General features: G+C 45.0%; 1 protein-coding gene and 1 long non-coding RNA gene across 3 annotated transcripts in view; one reads left to right on the forward strand and one right to left on the reverse strand.

The window, feature by feature from the left end:
- Positions 1-17421, forward strand: part of PEDS1 (plasmanylethanolamine desaturase 1) — a 41568-nt gene extending 24147 nt beyond the window's left edge. For both annotated transcript variants that reach the window (XM_075901214.1, XM_075901213.1), the window contains 4 exons: positions 6692-6783; positions 9628-9772; positions 12323-12535; positions 16191-17421. In XM_075901214.1, the coding sequence (XP_075757329.1) occupies positions 6692-6783; positions 9628-9772; positions 12323-12535; positions 16191-16312 (572 nt within the window). In that variant the 3' untranslated portion in view covers positions 16313-17421. The remainder of the gene's footprint in view (positions 1-6691; positions 6784-9627; positions 9773-12322; positions 12536-16190) is intronic.
- LOC142818852 (uncharacterized) lies at positions 3752-4762 on the reverse strand. Its single transcript, XR_012896526.1, has 2 exons — positions 4650-4762; positions 3752-4041 (listed from the first exon to the last, which is right to left on the reverse strand). It is a non-coding gene; the product is annotated as an uncharacterized LOC142818852 (long non-coding RNA).
- Positions 17422-18139: the final 718 nt, after the last annotated feature.

Genomic DNA, 18139 nt, shown 5'->3' on the forward strand with positions numbered 1-18139 from the left:
GTAAGTGCTGGTGTGAACAGCACTATGCTGGTGGGAGAGCTTTTCCTGCTGTTATAGCCACCACTGCTCACATAGGCTAAAGTAATTAAGTCCATGGAAGAGCTCTTTCCTGTTAACTTACAGCAGCCACACAGAGTTTATACTAGCGATGCAGCTGTAAGCTCTTTAGTGTAGCCATAGCTCAGGTTTTTTTTAAATAAACCCCACCTACTCCTTTTCCCTTTTAAATAGAAGCCACAAATTTTTCATGTAGGGTAATCCCAAAGGGTGAGTGCTCTCCCACAATGGCTAGCTGTATTTCTAGCATATCCATCTTAGAACAAGGCAGTCTTACCTTGCTCTAACATACATAAATCATGTGCAATTTTTTTTTACATAGTGCCTGTGGACCAGTCTTATTATGATAGGTACTTATTGTGATAGGTACTGCACAAGTACAGCAGTAGACAGTCCCTGCTCTGTAGAGCCTACAGTCTAACTGACAAGGCAGGACAAAAGAGAGAAAAGGAATGTAACACACCAATCGTCAAATAATGTTTGTTCCATTCTTATCACAGGGTGGGGGCAAATGGACATGTCTGGGCTTAACTAAACAAAGACAAGGGGAAGGGCAAATATGAGGGGGACCCACAAAATATATTGTGGGGAAAAGTGAGCTGCACAAGTGTACGGTAATCCCAGCAACATGTGCAGATGAAGAGTATTAACCAAAGATTGCTGCTCTTTTGTTTCATGAAAGTATCCGCACTTCGGAAATCCTGCTAATGTCAAACACACCCTTGTTAGCAGTCCCAAGAGCTGATCTGAATGTCCTGATTGGAGCAGGCTGCGTGGTTCCATAACCCCATAGTAAAAAGCATATCAGCATCAACTCATGGCTAGGATAGATCCAACCTGTCTCACTTCTGGACAAAAATGGAGATCATTTTACTAAAATGATTCATGTGGGAAGGTGGTGTTTGAGGCTCCCATTAGAGCAGTAGTGAGGTGCCAGGATTGTGTTGCCAGGCAAACTAATGAAGTAACCATTAATCTCTGGTTTGGGTCACAAGTAATGACAAGGATCTGCTTGTCTCTGCCCAAGCTTTAGGAGACCCACGAGACAAGCACCATGTATTGTGACTGGGGAGCTGAGCTAGATGGGAAGTCTAAAAGTATGTCGAGACACCCATGCAACTAGACACCCATGACTGGCACATGCCATCTGGCTTGGGCTGGGGCTATGGGACTGTTTGACAGTGTAGGCTTCTGGGCTCAGGCTAAAGGCTCTCATCCTGAGAGTTTGGCTGCAGCCTGAGCTCTGGGACTCCTGAGCTGAAATGTCTACACCACACTTAATTCAGCCCAAGCCTGTGAACCCAAGTCAGCTGGCCTGGGCCTGCCATGGTTATCTAACTGCAATGTAGGCCTAGCCGAAGGTACCTGGAAAAGATGATGTTTGCCTGCTGAGTAAAAAGCCGATAGCCCCCTACTTGCTTGGAATAGCAGACGAGGATCCAGGGAGAATCAGTGAGGTAGCTGAGATATTGCCATCCCGTTAGATAGCAAATTAGGGATGTCAACATGTAGTCAAGCCTGGGCTTCTTGGTTAATCCTATTGACTACCCCCACCCTTTGCTGCTTCTATCAGAGGTGAGGGGGACAGGTGGAAGCCAGTATATGGGGGAATCCAGGTCCCCACCCGTATGGGCTCCCATAGAGCTGCCTCTTCCCTCCCTCCCTCCCACTCCCCCACCACCCATGGAGGCAGTGGGAGGCAGGGCAGGCAGGAGCCAGTACTTGGTTTTTAACTGGCTCCTCCCAAGCACCAGTTCTGCCTGTTCCTCCCCTGCACTGCTCCTTCGATCAGAGGAAGCAGTGGGGGCGGCAGAGGAGGCTGCCGCAGAGCAGCCCCTGTCCATGGGGAGCTTAGACCTCCCACAGACAGGGTCTGCTGCCACCCCATGCTGCTGCCTCCAACACAGAGGCAGCAGCATAAGGTGACGAGGGCTCTCTGAGGGTGGGGCTGGCTGCTGGCCTTGCCTGGGGACTATCAAACAATCGTATAACCACTAAAATTTGATGTGGTACAAGATTATTAAATATAACTCGGTTCTTATCAGCAAGTTTTTAAAACAAGCTGTTTCTAGAGTTGTTAAATTCAGAGTATGTCTGATGTCTCTTTTGTAACCGAACCTGTCTTCAAATGTTAATATGAATGTAAATGAAGCACTTAAAAAAAACTTCCAGAAACTGTGACTGGGTATAGGACTAGTTCTATTATGTGGCTTCCTATGACCAGTTAACCAGCTCCTCTCAAATATACCCACCTTTAGTACACATGTTGCTACACCATGTGCCTCTGCTTTGCAATTACATTGCAAGGGTCAGATAAGAATGGTGTGGTTTTTTTGTTAGACTTTATATTGGTTTCTAGACAGCCCCTTTTTAAAAATTGTAGATCATCCCCCCTCCCCCCCCCGCGCTTATTTATTTCTTATCCCAATTCAAGGTACCCGGTTGACACAAGATTGAAAGCTTATTGTGATTCTTAGTTTGGCAGGAGTTGGGTAACATTTCCTTATGATTCTCCCAAGATAAACACTTTATTAACAGGTATTTGCATATTACACTTTGCAGACTTATGAGAATTTAGTTATGCATCTACTGAATGGCTTTACTGCAGAAACTGAGGAAGATGGGTGGGGAGGTATATTGCTGCTTTTGACAGCTTACGTGCAATTGTATATTGAGAAATTAATGCACCTTTTTAGTCAGTGCAATTCTCTGGGTGTGAATTCAGCACATGAGACTTAAGTGCACAGGAAGACTATAATAGTATTATAGCTGCAGAGCAAACACCGTTCCACAAGGGAGTTGGATAGTGGCTTCGGTACTGGGGACACCACAGTTCACCTGCGGAGGCACCCGAAATTCCTGCAGGCTCAGTTTCTCTTCGTCATTGGCTTCAGTGCCCCTGCTACTGAGTGAGGAGGACGACGACGGCGGCAGCAGCTCTCTATACAAGAGTACCCAAGAACTTTGTCGCCTAAACCACTACAAGGTCAGTAGTGGCAACAACCACAATGGCTCCCACTACCCAACTGGCCATACTGGGACCCATGGGCAGCCTACAGATTCCTACAGCCCCAGATATCTTGGGGTACCAGACTCAGGAGCTCCCCAAAGTCTCCCCTGAACACTTCACCTGGTCGGAGGAAGAAGAGGAAATGGATGTCACAGGGGCAGAAGGAACATTGGACTCAATACCAAACAAGCACCTTCCATCTTTGCCACCTGAGGACTCAATCATGCCCCTACCAACCATTGTAGGGATGGTTTTAAGTCTTTCCAAGAGCTCTTTAAGAGGGTGGCAATAGCTCTGGACAGTCTGCTCTCCTCTATGCCCAAGATCCAGCACAAACTCACGATCATCTTACACACCTTGTCACAAACTAAGCTAGCCATCCCCATGAATGAAGCACTGATGGACCCAGCCAAGGCCCTGTGGCAGACACCAGCATTCCACCAGCTGGCAAAAGATCCAATCGAAAATACTACGTAGCCCCAACAGATGTGGGATTCTTGTTTTCGCACCCTTCACCAAATTCCTTAGTGGTTAAAACTGCTAACCAAAGCAGATGATCTGCACAGGCCCACATGACAAGGAATGGAAGCACCTGGATGCATTGGGCAGAAAGGCCTACTCATCTACTAGCCTTCAAATCAGGATTGGAAACTGCATGGTGGTGTTTGCCAAGCACACACCATATATTTAATCAACTGTCGACTTTTATTACAGAGCTTCCTGACAGTGAAAAGGAACAGCACAGTGCGAACATGAAGGAAGGGGCGTTGCTTGCCAGAACAGACCTGCAGGCATCGGCAGTAGTCATGAGGTGGGCGTGGTGGCTCCAATTGTCAGGCTTCCCAAGGGATGTGCAATCCACAGTTGAAGATCTACCGTCAGAGGGAATGAAGCTATTTGCCGAGTCCACCAACGCTTCCCTGCACACACTGAGGGACTCCAGAGCCACTCTGAGGATATTAGGCATACAGGTACTATCAAACAAAAAGAAACAGGGAAAACCTTTTGTGCAGTGCTATAGACCAATCCCGTTGAATCAGCAACCAAAGCATTACGACAATAGGCGACGGCCTGGACAGAAGAGACGCAGGCTGGCCTCTACCCAGGCAACCGCACAACAGCCTTCAACATCCTGAAAAGCATTTTGAAGGTCTAGCTGAGGGTCAGACAGCACTGAGTTCTCCAAGGCAGCAATACGAACATTATACATGATTTAGCAGCAGACTGGCTGCATTCTATCCAGCAAGGCAGAACATCACCACAGACAAATGGGTGTTGGAGATCATTGAAAATGTTTGTTGCCTCCTGTTTACTTCCATACCACATCACCAACAACCTCTGCCCCTCCCACCCACTCCTGTCCCCTCTTCAGGGACCCCTCTCACGAACTTGTGCTGGCACAGGAGGCACAGCACCTCTTACAACTGAGGGCTATAGAAGAGGTTCTATCAAAGCACAGGGGAAGGGTTTCTACTCCCACTACTTCCTGACCACCAAGAAGTTGGGGGGTGGAGACCGATATTAGATTTCCGAAAACCAAACCAATTTATTACCAACAATTCAAAATGATAACTTTAGCTACCATTATTCCTGCCTTGGAAAAGGGGGATTGGCTGGCTGTCCATGTCCTCCTCCCAGATGCGTACTTTCATATCACAATACACCCATCCCAAAACGATTCCTGAGGTTCACTGTAAAAGACAGGCACTTTCAATATGAAGTGCTACCATTCGGGCTCTCAGCAGCACCACAAGTCTTCTCAAAAGTCCTGGATGTTGTAGCAGCTCACTTAAGAATGGGTGTCACCATTTTCCCATACCTAGACAACTGTGTAATAAGGGGAGCCACGGCGCATGACACAGAGCAGGCAGTTGCTACCACCAGAGCACTGTTTGACTCTCTGGGCCTACAGATCAATTTGGAGAAGTGTATCCAAACTTGAACTCCAGTTACTACACAGAGTGAGTAACCTTCTCTTTCTGCAGGAAATCATCAATATGGACTCAGTGCAACGAGGAGCAGCATCAGTTGTAGGTGGCTGCACCCTCTAGCAGTCTGCTAGGCTTTCAACCTTACTTTGTAAATAGTCTTGCTGTGAAGAGTAGGGATGTTGGAGTTAACCAGTGAACTGGTTAACCAATAAGCTGATGCTTACCTGTTAATGTTACTTGCATGGGGAGCTGGCTACCCTTCTCCGCACCTCCGCCCTTTCCCAGCACACACACACAGTCCTGGCAGCTGGCTCCGCTGTCTGCCTGCCCTGCTGTGGCTCTGCATTTGAATTTAGAGCCACCAGGTATGCCAGAACTGAGCCTGCCTGCCAGATCCAAGTTCAGATGCAGAGCCCATAGTAGGCTGTAGTACATCCCTGGGCTAAACTAATGGTTAACAATGTAACTGATAGGATACTTAAGGGTTTTAGTTTATTTTCAACATACCTAGTGCAGAGCTGTTTGGATACCCCTTCTAGGTATTAAAATGTGCATGTGTTGCTGATACTTAGTAGTAAGCTTAGAGAGTTCTCTGTAGCTCATGCTTGAAAAGCTTTGGTTAGGTCCAAGGTGGGTAGTCTGGGTTTGCTGGTAGAGTCTCTGCTGGGTGCCCCAAAATAGCAACTACATTGTGGCTAGTGCTGCCCACGAATGCTATGGATATTTGTGCAGATCTGGACCAGGGTGGTCTAAACAGAGTAGGTACTAGGTAAAACTAACTGATCACTTGATGTTGGCTGTGTGAATTAGATCATTGGTCCCCAACGTGGTGCCCGTGGGCGCCATGGTGCCCACCGGGGCATTTGTGCGTGCCCACTGACAACCTGGGCTGGCCCCGGCGCGCGCCGGGTGCAAGGCGCTCGGGCGGCCTCAGCCCCAGGGCACATGCGGGCGCGCGGCGCTCAAGCGGCGCCGGTGCCGGCCCCAGGCGCGCAGCTCGGGCAGCGGTGCTGGCCCTGGGCCCACGGCACTTGAGTGAGGATCATATTCAATGTAAAGCTAGGTTTTAGAAGTACAGATTGAACCTCTCTGGCCTGGCACTTTCAGGACCTGACTACTGCCAAACCAGAGTTTGCCAATACTGCCAAACCAGAGTTTGCCAAACCTCAGGAGCTCAGTATCATCTAGCAACATAACCCACCTGTCCACTGCTTGCTGGGCTCTTAGAAGACATTTAGGGGAGCGTTAGAACTAAACCAAACAGAACACTGAAAGCCAGGACTGGTGGCTGTAAACACATTTTATAGGACTGCTGGAAACTTAACCATACCTATACGTGGACACCCGGCTAATTAAAATCATGCCAGACTAGAGAGGTTCAAGCTGTAATGGGTTTAATTGACTTTGTAAATTATTTTGAAACATCTAGACTGAGTGGTATGAAAATTATTTAAGATTAAAGGTCAAAGCCAAGAGTCGCTGTCAGTTAAAAGAAAACTTAATCTTTTAATGGCCTCTAATATGATCACCCATTTTTCATGAAAGTTGACCATTGTGCATTCAGAGTGGCCAGACATTTCTTGTGTTTTGGGAGTGTACATCTGTCCAGAGAATAGCATTGGTGGGATATTTTTCTCAGTGGGACTGTGGACACAAACAATACTCTGGATTCCTAACTCTTGTTTTCTTGCAGTTGCAGGAATTATTACGGCTGACTTTCTGTCGGGATTAGTGCACTGGGGAGCCGACACCTGGGGATCTGTGGAGCTGCCCATAGTTGGAAAGGTTTGAGACTTTGATTTTAAATTTTAAAAATTAAATCATTTTAGGGGAAGCTGCAGTTATCTTTAATATGTGTGCACTATATAGAAACGTTGTCTGTCTTGTCTTTTCTACTGCTTTGTCCGGTTTTGTTGTCCTTCTCTCCCTATCCCATGTTTGTTGGCCTGGTATGATGGCATCAGAGTTATGACAGAGTTAAACTTCCTCTAGTCTGATTAAAAGCCAGGAGGGTTGAGTTCTTATGCATGCGCTCTCTCTAATGTGCCATGTTCTGATTGGGAATAGCAGCATACTATACATGTTGTGTCATCACACAATGTTCTCAGACCTTAGAAGGGGAAGGGAGTGATCTGTAACACAAAAATCTGGATATTTTGTGGGGTTTCAAGTAAGTTTCACTGAATATGAGCATCAGTAGATGAAGGGTTGTGATCTCTGCCTTGGAGATGCTCGCTGCTTTTTTTTTTTTTCCCCTCCTATTCCTAGCATCAGAAGATTGAGTCCAAATTTCTATGGTGTATTGTGGGCACCAATAGTGTCATTTAAAACTTGTAGGTACATTTCAGTGCTACTTAGATGCTATGAAGCAGTAGTGAAACAAGTCTTGGAAATGTCTGAATTCTGGGTGGACTCAAGAATTTCCCAGCGTAGTGAATGCTTTTATCAAGCAATTTCAGTAGCATTCAAGGGAACCTAAATAGAATACCAACCAGAGAGCAATAACCCTCAGTAGAAATGTTCTTCAGAGTTGGTTGACTATTTGATTTGTAAGGTACTCTTCACATGTATTTAAGTGCTATAATGGCAGAGGTATAGTATAAACCACAGGCTTGCTTTGGGCCAGTACCACTTTGTTTACTTAAAGGGTCCGCAGCTACAGAGCCTTGTGGCTAATATCAGCTCAGGTTTGCCGTTTCCAGCCAAGGGGAGCCACTGGAAGTGGCAAGGCCCAGGCTGCGCCGCTTTCCACAGCTCGTCTTGGCTGGAAATGGCAAACTGGAGCCATGAAGCTCCATGGCTATGGACCCTTTGGTAAAGAGAAGGGTGGGCCTGCTTTGAGAAACACTGGTATAAACATACAGCTGTTGCTACAGAAACAAAAGTATGGTCAAGCCAAATTGAAAGCTTAGAGCAGTGGTCCCCAACACGGTGCCCGTGGGCGCCATGGCGCACGCGGGGGCATTTGTGTGCGCCTGCCAAGTGCTCGGGGCTGGCCTGGCCCCGGGCACGTGGTGCACGGTGAGCACCGGCCCTGGGAGCGCTGCGGATTGGCCGCCCGCGCTCTGGGCGCGCGGCACATGGGGGGAGTGCCGGCCCTGGGCGTGCACGGCGCTTGGGGGGGGGGGGGGGAGCCGGCCCCGGGCGTGTGGCTATGGGGGGGGGCCCCGCCCATTGGCACTTGGCACCCTTAAATGGTTGGGGACCACTGGCTTAGAGAACCAATAACAGGTTGTTCCAGCAACTTGGTTTCAGGTAAAATTGAATTTCCTATTTCTGAATATCAACCCAATGGTGTGTCTCTAGTCCAGTATCGTGTCTCTTTCAGTGGCCAAGACCAGATGTTGAGAGGAAAGTGCCATAGAGAATTTCTGTAATGGACAATATGAATCCACCTGTTCTTATGGATTGGTTCCTTCCTAGTCCTTATTTAGTGGGTGTCCTGAAATAAGAGGGTTCACATCCCATAAAGTCCCCAGAATATATAATGTACCTCTAGATGTACCTATGGTTTATGTAAATGCTTTCTTCTAATCTATTGTATCTTGCGGTAGTGACTTTCACAGGTTGATTATGCACCCATGTTGGAAAAAATTTCCTCTGATCAGTCTTAAACTTGTTGCGTTTCAGTTTCACTAATCCTGGCTCCTGTATAATGAGACGAAAAGATGCTTACACGCATCTATCATTGTTGCATAACTCTGTCTTGTCTCCTGTTTGAGACCTGCTTACTTTTCATTTCTCCTCTTGTAGAAGCCTTTCATTTTCATTGTGCTGATTTATCTGTCACTTTTTGTTTGCCTACCAATCATACAACTCTATTGTATGCAATATGAATGGCAGTATTAATAAGCAAAAGTAACAGTAGATCAGCAGTAAGTAGAATGGTCTCTGTTCCCAAATCTGCTGTTGCTAAAGGTCACATAACTTCTGTGCTTCTCCCCCATCTGTATAATTGTGATGATGCATATTGATCTTTATAAAGCACTTGGAGATTAAAAGTAGGGATGTAAAATCCCATTTAATTGGCTAACCAGTTAAACACATTGTTTAACCGGTTAACCAATAAAGGAGGGGTGAGTGGGGGGGGGAGGGGGAAGGGGTTGCTCCAACCTGGCCAGAGCAGCCCCTGCATGTTCCTTTGGGCACATACCTGCCCCCGTCGCAGGCACGAGCTTTGCTGGCTGGGACATTGGAGCAGTCCCTGCCAATGGCAGGCCAAGGCACCCTGCAGGCAGGGGTTGCTCCAGCATCCTGGTCGGAGCAGCCCCTGTCTGTGGCAAGTCGCCCCAAATGACTGGAGCAGCCCCCTGCCCATGGCAAGTAGAGAGCTGTTCCAGCCCCCACTGGTTAACCAGTTAAACTTTCACAATCCCTAATAAAAACCGCTGGGTATGTTAACATTAGAACACTGCTTAAAATGTAAATACTGGACTGTGTTAGAAGCATTTTGTGAAGAATTGCAAGTATAAAGCAACAGATGGATGAATTATTCCAAACACTACTTCTGACCACTTGAACCGCAATTCCTAAGTGCTTGGTAGTATGGAAGCCCTTCTATCACTCTCTGGGTGTGATGCTTTCATTCTTATGAGTAATGGTCTCTCACCTCTGGCTTTTTTCTTTCAGGCTTTCATCAGACCTTTTAGAGAACATCACATTGACCCTACAGCAATTACTAGACATGATTTTATAGAGACCAATGGAGATAACTGCATGATGACACTAGTGCCATTGGCAAACATGGCCTACAAGTTTGTTTCTCTTTCCCCAGGTAAGCTTAAGCTATTAGTAGTGACATAGATTCTAAGTCCATATTTTCATATCTATATATAATATATATAAAGATTTAGAATCTTCACCACTGGGAACACTGAATAAGTCTTGTCCTTGTGTGTGTGAAAGGGATTAAGAACTGTATCTGGGAGCAGATGTATGGAGGAGGGGGAGACTTTTCCCAATACTTGATGATGGGTGATTAACCTGTCACGTAACAAAAGTATCTTCTATCTCAGGCTTGGGCAGGGGTGTCCAAACTTTTTTCAAAGAGGGCCAGATTTGATGAAGTGAACATGCGTGAGGGCCGACCATTTTGCCTGACATTCTTTGAACCATTAAAATTAAATGCAAATTAATTATTTTATGCAAAGTTTATTGCAAACGGCATACTTTTCATTTCGTCACATGGATGACAAATCTAAACAGGTGTTAAATCACTCTGCCTTTCATATCTGAAGGCCAGATGAAAAAAAAATCCAGGAAGCTGAAATATATGTCAGGAACATTGTAAAGTACATTACATATTACTGGTAATAAAGGTTGTCTGTCAACTTTTAAGTTCAAAAAATATGAACAGAAACATAACATCCCCCTCCTGTTCTGCAATGTGACTTGTCCTTTTCATATTTGTTCATTTTTTTTAATTGTATCCTTTGGTATATATGGTTGTGACTACTTTCTTCCACTATTTGATCTGAGGAAGTGGGTCTGGCCCACGAAAGCTCATCACCTAATAAACCATCTTGTTAGTCTTTAAAGTGCTACATTGTCCTGCATTTTGCTTCATAACACCAAGTATACATGTTGTGTCCAAATATATTTATAACTGATTTAGACCAACTGACATTAACTGAGATTTTACAATGTATTCATCTCAATACATATGGATTCGTTGGGGGCCATAAAAGATAGATATTGCCAAATTACCTGTGGGGCCGTATTAAACCAGAACACGGGCCGCAATTGGCCCGCGGGCCGGACTTTGGACATGCCTGGGCTTGTGCAAAACACCCTCTGCAGGTTGGATCTGGCGTTCTAAGCCACAAGATCCGGCCCATGGAGGCAGCAGGGAGTCTCAAAGACTTCCCTGCTTGCCTCGCACCCCGCATGCTGCTCAGAAAAGTGGCTGTAGGGCCCTTTGTGCTTCACTAACTGGGGAGGGGGCAGTAATGCCTCATGGCTGCTCCCGCCTCCAGCACAATCCCATTGGCCGATTTCTGGCAGCATGGGAAGCACCACTCCTCCTCCCCTCCAGCTCTTATTCATATAGCACATGGCCCTGCACTCTGTGCAGGGGTGGGGCAGGCTCATGCCTGAGAAAGTTGGGCTGCTGGCCAGGAGTCTCGCAGGTAAATCTCCTGGCCAAAGCCTGCCTCTGGCACCCCAGCGCCTCCCTCCCCCCCCCCAGCCCTTTGCCTCCCCCCCACTTCTATCCTCTGTCCCCTCCTGGGTCCATCCTCTCTCCCAGACCGTGCACCCCAATTGCTTGCCCCAGGGCCTGACCCCCTCCTGCCCTAGGTCGCATCCTAAACCCCTGCATCCCAATCCCATGCCACAACTGCTGCCTCCACCCAAACTGCCTCACAGGCCCTCCTGCGTCTGAATCCCTTACCCTAGGGGTAAGCAAGACAACCTTTGTGGGCCAGATCCAGCCCGCCAAGCCAGTTGATCCAGCCTGTGGCCACTCGCCCACCCGCAGGCCAGTCAAGACCTGGGGACAGAGGAGCAGGTGAAGTTTCCTCCCCCTGCCAGGGGTGCATGGCACCCGAGGGAACCACCAGCTGTTCAAATTAGCTGGCGGTTTTCTCTAGGTGCTGGGGGTGGGGAAGCAAAAACTTCACATGCTCCGCTGCCCCCAGGCCAATCAGGGTCTGTGGGTGGGGGAGCACAGGAAGCTTCTGACCCTGTCCCTTCTGCCTGAGGCTCTCCCCCTCCCCCCGCCTTCTGGGGCTGCCCACGACCACTTCAAAAATTATTGCCCACCTCATCCTATCTCCAGGAAAGTTTCCCACTGAAAAGTTCAATAAAGAGACTTTAGAATATAAATTTGGCAGAAGAACTAGCATCTCATTCTTTCCCAAAGGACCTTTTAACTCTGGCTATTAAGGAAGAAAGCTTAAGTTTAAAAACCAGAGACATTTGCCGTTTTGCAGAAGTAGCTCAATAAATGCAAAGACTAATAAAGCTTTGACTTCTCCTATTTAACTGTACAATTGCTAGTAAATCCATAGCACTATCCATTTGACTGAATTTATTTTGACTAACTTGGTGTGGTGCATAGCAGTCTTGCAGCCTAATTACTTTGTGGCATTTTAGAGTTTCATGAATTGTTCATGACTCAGTGGCTCTGCTGTCAGTCTATTGCTGAAGCAGTTTGGTCCTGGGCCTTACCAACATCTGAAATGTCAGCTACTGCAAGAATAGTTTAGAAGTGGCCCCTCAATTACCAACAAGGGCAGGATGAAGGAGTCAAACTGTCTGGTAGGAATCTGCTTCTTCAGTAAAATAAACCAGACTTTCCTTTTTTTTTTTTTTTTTTTTGCAGAAGTGCTGTACCAAACATGCCCTTGGGAGTGTTATGTCTTTGCCTTGGCTATCTTTGTAACCTTGACAAACCAGATTCACAAGTGGTCTCATACATACTTCGGTCTTCCTTGCTGGGTCGTCTTTCTGCAGGACTGGCATATTATCCTGCCACGGAAACACCATCGAATCCATCATGTATCTCCCCATGAGACTTATTTTTGTATAACCACAGGTAAAGTAAACCGTATATTCGCAGACGAAGCACGCGTGGCAAGAACGTAGTCTGATTGCATATATGTTGTTTAGTTCCTGTCAAATGTGGAAGATGTTACATGCCACAACTTACAATATGCTTAGCTTTTAGTGTCCAAGTCAATGGAGGTGCTTTACTTGATATTGTTCCATAAATAAGAAAAATCAGGCTTATCGATTTCCCCCCTTCTCTCCCCCCCCCCCCCCCCCAAGCCAATCACAACTTCCTACTGTTGACTTCAGGTCTGTGATGCTTGGAAAAGGTCAAGCAATTTGACGTCACATATAAAATTAGTGTATCCTTTATTCATTGCAGTGAATTCTGTGAGAGCTGCTACTTTTCTCCTACAAAGGAAATAATTTTGTTTTCTTACTGTATACTGGCATCTCTCCTTGAATGTTAATTTCCAAAACACATTTTTAGACTTTGGAAGTTCATGGCCATAATGAGAGAATTTCCAAATGCTTCTAACAAAGGCATTCAGAACATGTATAACTTCTTTATTAAGGCTTTCTTTGCCTCCAGCTCCCCTGGAGTATATAAATCTTGATATTCACTGCAGCTGACTATCAGTTGAGGTGTTATGTCCACTTTGCAAGTGGGCAAGCTAAACCACAGAGATGCTAATAAGTTGGTCAGGGTCGCACAGTGAGTGGTGATGACCGCTGGAAAATAAAATTCTAGATTCCTGACTCCATCTCCTACTCTGACAAAAAGACCATGAAATAAACCAATCTATAGATTTGTATTAGTCATGCAATACTACGTGCCCTGTATAAAGCTTTGTAACTTGTTCCTGTCATCTGTCAGAAAACAGTCTTTTAGCCTCAGCATTTGTTTCATTTCTACTGTAGCTTCTTTAGTCCACTCCCTGGCACTTAAGGTACTACCATGCTGCTTGCTAAGTCCTTTTATAACATAGATGATCATTCATATTTACACTGAAATATAGATTTCACCTAACATCCAAATGTGAAGTGAAGCAAATGGTTTGCTCTTAATCATAGTTGGAACAAAATACAATAAGGATTGAGGCACAGTCAAGTGACTAGCTTGATCCCAACTCCAGTCCTTTGCTCCATATCTACTGACTCGACCATACTGACTCAAATAGCCAATTTATCAAGAACTTTGAGCATTTCCTACTGAAAGCACTAAATGAGCAAAAACATCATGAAAAGTGTTAACCCTATTCCCTCTTCTCCAGCCCACTATGTGTGGAATCAAAGTCCCCAATCTTGGAGGTGTAAAGCTCTCTTTTGTGGGCGGAGGGTGTGTAAGGGGGGGGGGGAGGATTGATCTGTGTGTAGATAATGAGGCATGTGCTGTACTTAAAAAGCAATATTGTTAGTGTAGTCCCCTTACTAAAGGGGCCTCTGTTTTATTCTGAAAACACCCTGTGAGCACACAGGATTGTAGCAACAATTCCCATGAGCCCTTGGGGGAAAAACAGGAAGGAAGGACTCTGCTGGGAGAGAGGGCTGCTTTCTCCATGTGCTTGAAGAAAGAGGCCTAGCAGTCTGGGGCTCTGCCTTGCAGTTTGGAACCAAAGAGGGAGCCAGGCTGCTGCCAAGGACACTGACCCAGTGCAGGGGCTGTTGAAGTGCAGCTACTAGATGCCTGTTGGAACTGGGAGTTAGCAGGCTGCTTCCTATAGGCACAGCATGAGGCAGTAAGTTTCTGGGCTTTGTTGAAAAAGTGCTGCCTGGGACAGAGCTGCTGTCTCGCCTGGACCGAATCTCCACTACAGCTGCAACATCAGCGCGCCCACGCAAGCAAGTGTCTGGGGCTGTTAGTCCAGGGGTGTGCACACTCTGGTGTGGGGTCACTGTTGTCCAGCTATATGAGCTTCAATTACTATGTGTTTTGTTAATGCTATTCATTGCTAATCTGTTAATCCCTGTTTATTTAAATTTAGTAAAGATTGTTTATTTTGAAGTGTTCTATTAGATATATATGATTTGTAGTTGTGCTGGAATTAGATCCAGATTTATGTTGGAATGAGTGTGTTCCTGGAGGCTCTCAAGGCACACCAGTGAGTGTGTACAAGGCCAGCCAGGTGGAGGCACCGCCATTTTATATTCACTGCAGCAAGAGGGTGGATGGGTTTTCCACAACTCAACCCCATCACCACTGGGGTGCTCAGGATCTCTTTTGGGTTAAAACACCAGGCGCCCAGGCCCACCTGTGAGTGTGACCTGCTCCCCAGTAACTCGGGGAGGAAAAGGGGGGTTACATTAGTGTCGCTGAGCAAGGCTTAAAATCCTGAATGTACATTGCTTCAGAGCTGATCCCATATTCATAAGTGTCTGCCCTGGTATCTTTGCTGGAATAGTGTCAGATAACTGAGTGCACAGACTCTTAATGAAACTCCTAATGTTAAAGCTTCTAGGCTAACGGTTGGGATCCTTCCTAGACTTTTCTACTTGGCTTATCCGGAAAATGTCATCCAGTTCTGGGAGAACAGTTTATCCAGTTCTCTGGGGTCGAGAAACTTGGTTTGAATCCAGACTCCTCACTGAGAGGTCTCTGAATTGGAATTTCATAAAGCTATACCTGAGGTGATCGGTGAGGGGGATGGGCTAAGGTTCACTACACCTGCCAAGTACATAATTATAAATCAGATTATTCTAAAACACACTAACACCTGCACAACACATTCTACATTGTATCCTATGCTTTGACTGGCCTTATTTTGTGAACCAATTTCTGTATTGATCTTAAGCTATTCATAAACTAAAAAGTATGCTAGGAAGCAAAGCTGTAACTGCAAGCTTATCACAGATTACTGTTTTTTTTTTTTTTCTGCTAGCCAAGTAATTTACAAGTCTACTTGTGAATTCATGCTTTCTGTTAACATCAGTGTCCTTATGTTGTTCATGAAAAGCCTGTACCTTCTCTATTTAAAAATGTGGGAAGGACCAGTCCATCCCCAGAGAGTGCAGGCAGCGTTGCTTAGATCGTACCTGCTGCCTTACCAGAAGGGATGGAGGTGGGGGTGGGTTGCTAGCAAGACAGTGAATGCTTAGCTCAGTTGATGACTCACACGGTAGGTCATTAGCCTGCAGATTGACTTGGTGGGAGAGACACCTGCTGGATGAGAGGAGGTGGGGCACTGGTGGGCAGAGTTGAAGTGACCACGAAGGTACCCTGGTCTTATTTTTGGGACAAAGGGTACCACTATAATGTTTGAATCCCATGATGGGCATATTCACATCATGAAAATCCCACCAGCCTGAATCAGTTTACTGTGCTGTATCACACCTGCAGGAATGTTGTGCTCTAACCTGACCAAGCAGGCTGCAGGGCAGCTCCTCTGGCAGCCTCTCAGTTCCTCTCCTCAGCTGATACTAAACTGCTCGAGATAGTTAAGAACAAAGCAGACTGTGAAGAGCTCTTATTTTTGTTTTTAAAGTTTGTCACTTTTACCCTAATAGGATCCGCTTAGCATTGCGAAATGGCCGTTCTCTGTTTGCCTGTAGCAACTACCACTGAACTTCTGTAACCATTTTTTTGTATATTTTAAAGTGAATAAGTAAAGAAGAAAGGGCATGCAAACTTGAGTTCCTACTGTTATGGCTTACGCTAATTCTTGATACTTTTTAATTTTTATTTTTTCCCTTTGGTCATTCAGGTTGGCTGAACTATCCATTAGAGAAGATTGGATTTTGGAGATGCTTAGAGAATATTATCCAAGGAGTGACTGGGGAAAAGCCTAGAGCAGATGACATGAAGTGGGCTCAGAAAATTAAATAACTCTTATCAACTTTCTACAGTTCTTATCTTTGTTGCCAACTTTAAAAAAAAAAAAAAGCCATCAGCCAAATGCAAGACTTATAAAGAAATAACAGACTCTAAAGCACAAGCTAAAAAGTGCTAACATCGACTGCAATTAAAAACTCATTCTTAAACAATACTTGAAATGCGAATGGTTACTTTTCCGTTTGTACTGAGCACCTTTCTTTAGCCATGTCTGCTGATGTCTTAGAAAATATTTCATCACTGAGTCTCATAAAAGCCATCAGATGAGCCAGAGAGAAAGATGATGCACTATCACTTCTAATACATTGGTGGCACGGTAAACATGTGTTGTATCAACATTATTTAACTTTTAAAAATAGCTTGTTGTCTAAGACCAATATGGAGAACAGTGAAGATAATTTGTTACTGCATTTTTAAGAAATCCCATCCAGATATACTGCATGAAAACAGCGTGTCAGAGTGATGGAAGCCAATAAAATTGTCACCATTTCAGTGCGTTTAGTGGTTGATAAATCTGTCACTTCCATCTTTGCTGTTGCGTTAAGTCTTGTTAACGTGGTATGGAACAGACTTCAAAATCATGAGTCTTTATCAATGGGCAAAAAATTCTTAAGTGTTCAGTTTCCCTTAAAAATTAGAACAGGAGGAATTTGATCAAACTATTTCTGTATAAGTTGTCAGCTTTATATTAATAAATTCTGAGTATCTGGAGGGCACTCTGTATATGTGTTTGCCACATGCTTGCATTAATGATTTAGAGTGCCTAGTGATGGGATCTTGCCAGTGTGTGTTTGTTACAATAATCATTTACAGTAGGTGTAGCAGTGGGCACATCTGCAAATTGTTGTCTTTTTGAGAGCAAAAGATATCAAATATGTGTCTTTAGCACAGAAATGTTAATGGTTGGTGTTTTTAAGGTGTGCATTGGTTTCTGTAAATAATACAAAGCCTTAATCTTTTCTGGTGTAACATGGAATAATATTTTAATGTGATGTTCTGAATGTATATAATTTATAACAGCAGTTGGATAATACTAATCACATTTGTTAAGTCTTGTTGCAGTTCTTCATTTATTTGATGGTATAAAATCATACTTCAATATGTCTGAAATCTACTATTCACAGGATGAATGCATGAGTCCTCTACCACTCGGGGGGAGGGCCGAGACCTTGCTGTTTCATTACCTTTGCTTATGCTATAGCAGAGATGTAGTTTTTTGGGGGGGTTTTTACTGTCAGCATATAAGCATTTGATGTTTGTAATAAAGAATCATTCCAGTTTTCTACTAACCTTTAGAAAAGGTTTGCATCTGGAGCCTACTGGGAGCCCTACATAGAGTGGCCCACCTGTTCCTGTGCAGAGCAACTAAGGGAGAAATACCCTTAAATTGCTACATTTCAGTTCTTAGCTGTCACTCAGGTGAAGATGATTAGCATGGTTGCGGCTTCCTTCCCTTTCTTGGAAGAAATGAATCACTGTGAAATTTTATTTGATTTTTTTTTCCTTCCCAGTTGTAAATTCTCCACACCTCATTATCAAACTGATATACTTCATTTTGGGGTAGTAAATCCTATGCAACTTATTTAAAGTTTGTCACTTTGTTAATAAGGTCCATGTTTAAGGTTAAATATTCGATATTGAATATTAGGTTATGCATAGCCTTGGTCTGAGCATTCTGGCCATGTTTTGATTTTGAGTCTAAATTTTTAAATATCATGAGCCACACTCTTCAAAAGAGCTCAGTGTGCAGCATTTCCGTTTGGTTTTCAATGGCTGGTGCTAAGCTCTGAAAATCTGATCCTAGAGATTCGTGTTGCAGTT

This window comes from Pelodiscus sinensis, chromosome 18, assembly GCF_049634645.1.
Source record: "Pelodiscus sinensis isolate JC-2024 chromosome 18, ASM4963464v1, whole genome shotgun sequence".
Classification (NCBI taxonomy): Eukaryota; Metazoa; Chordata; order Testudines; family Trionychidae; genus Pelodiscus; species Pelodiscus sinensis.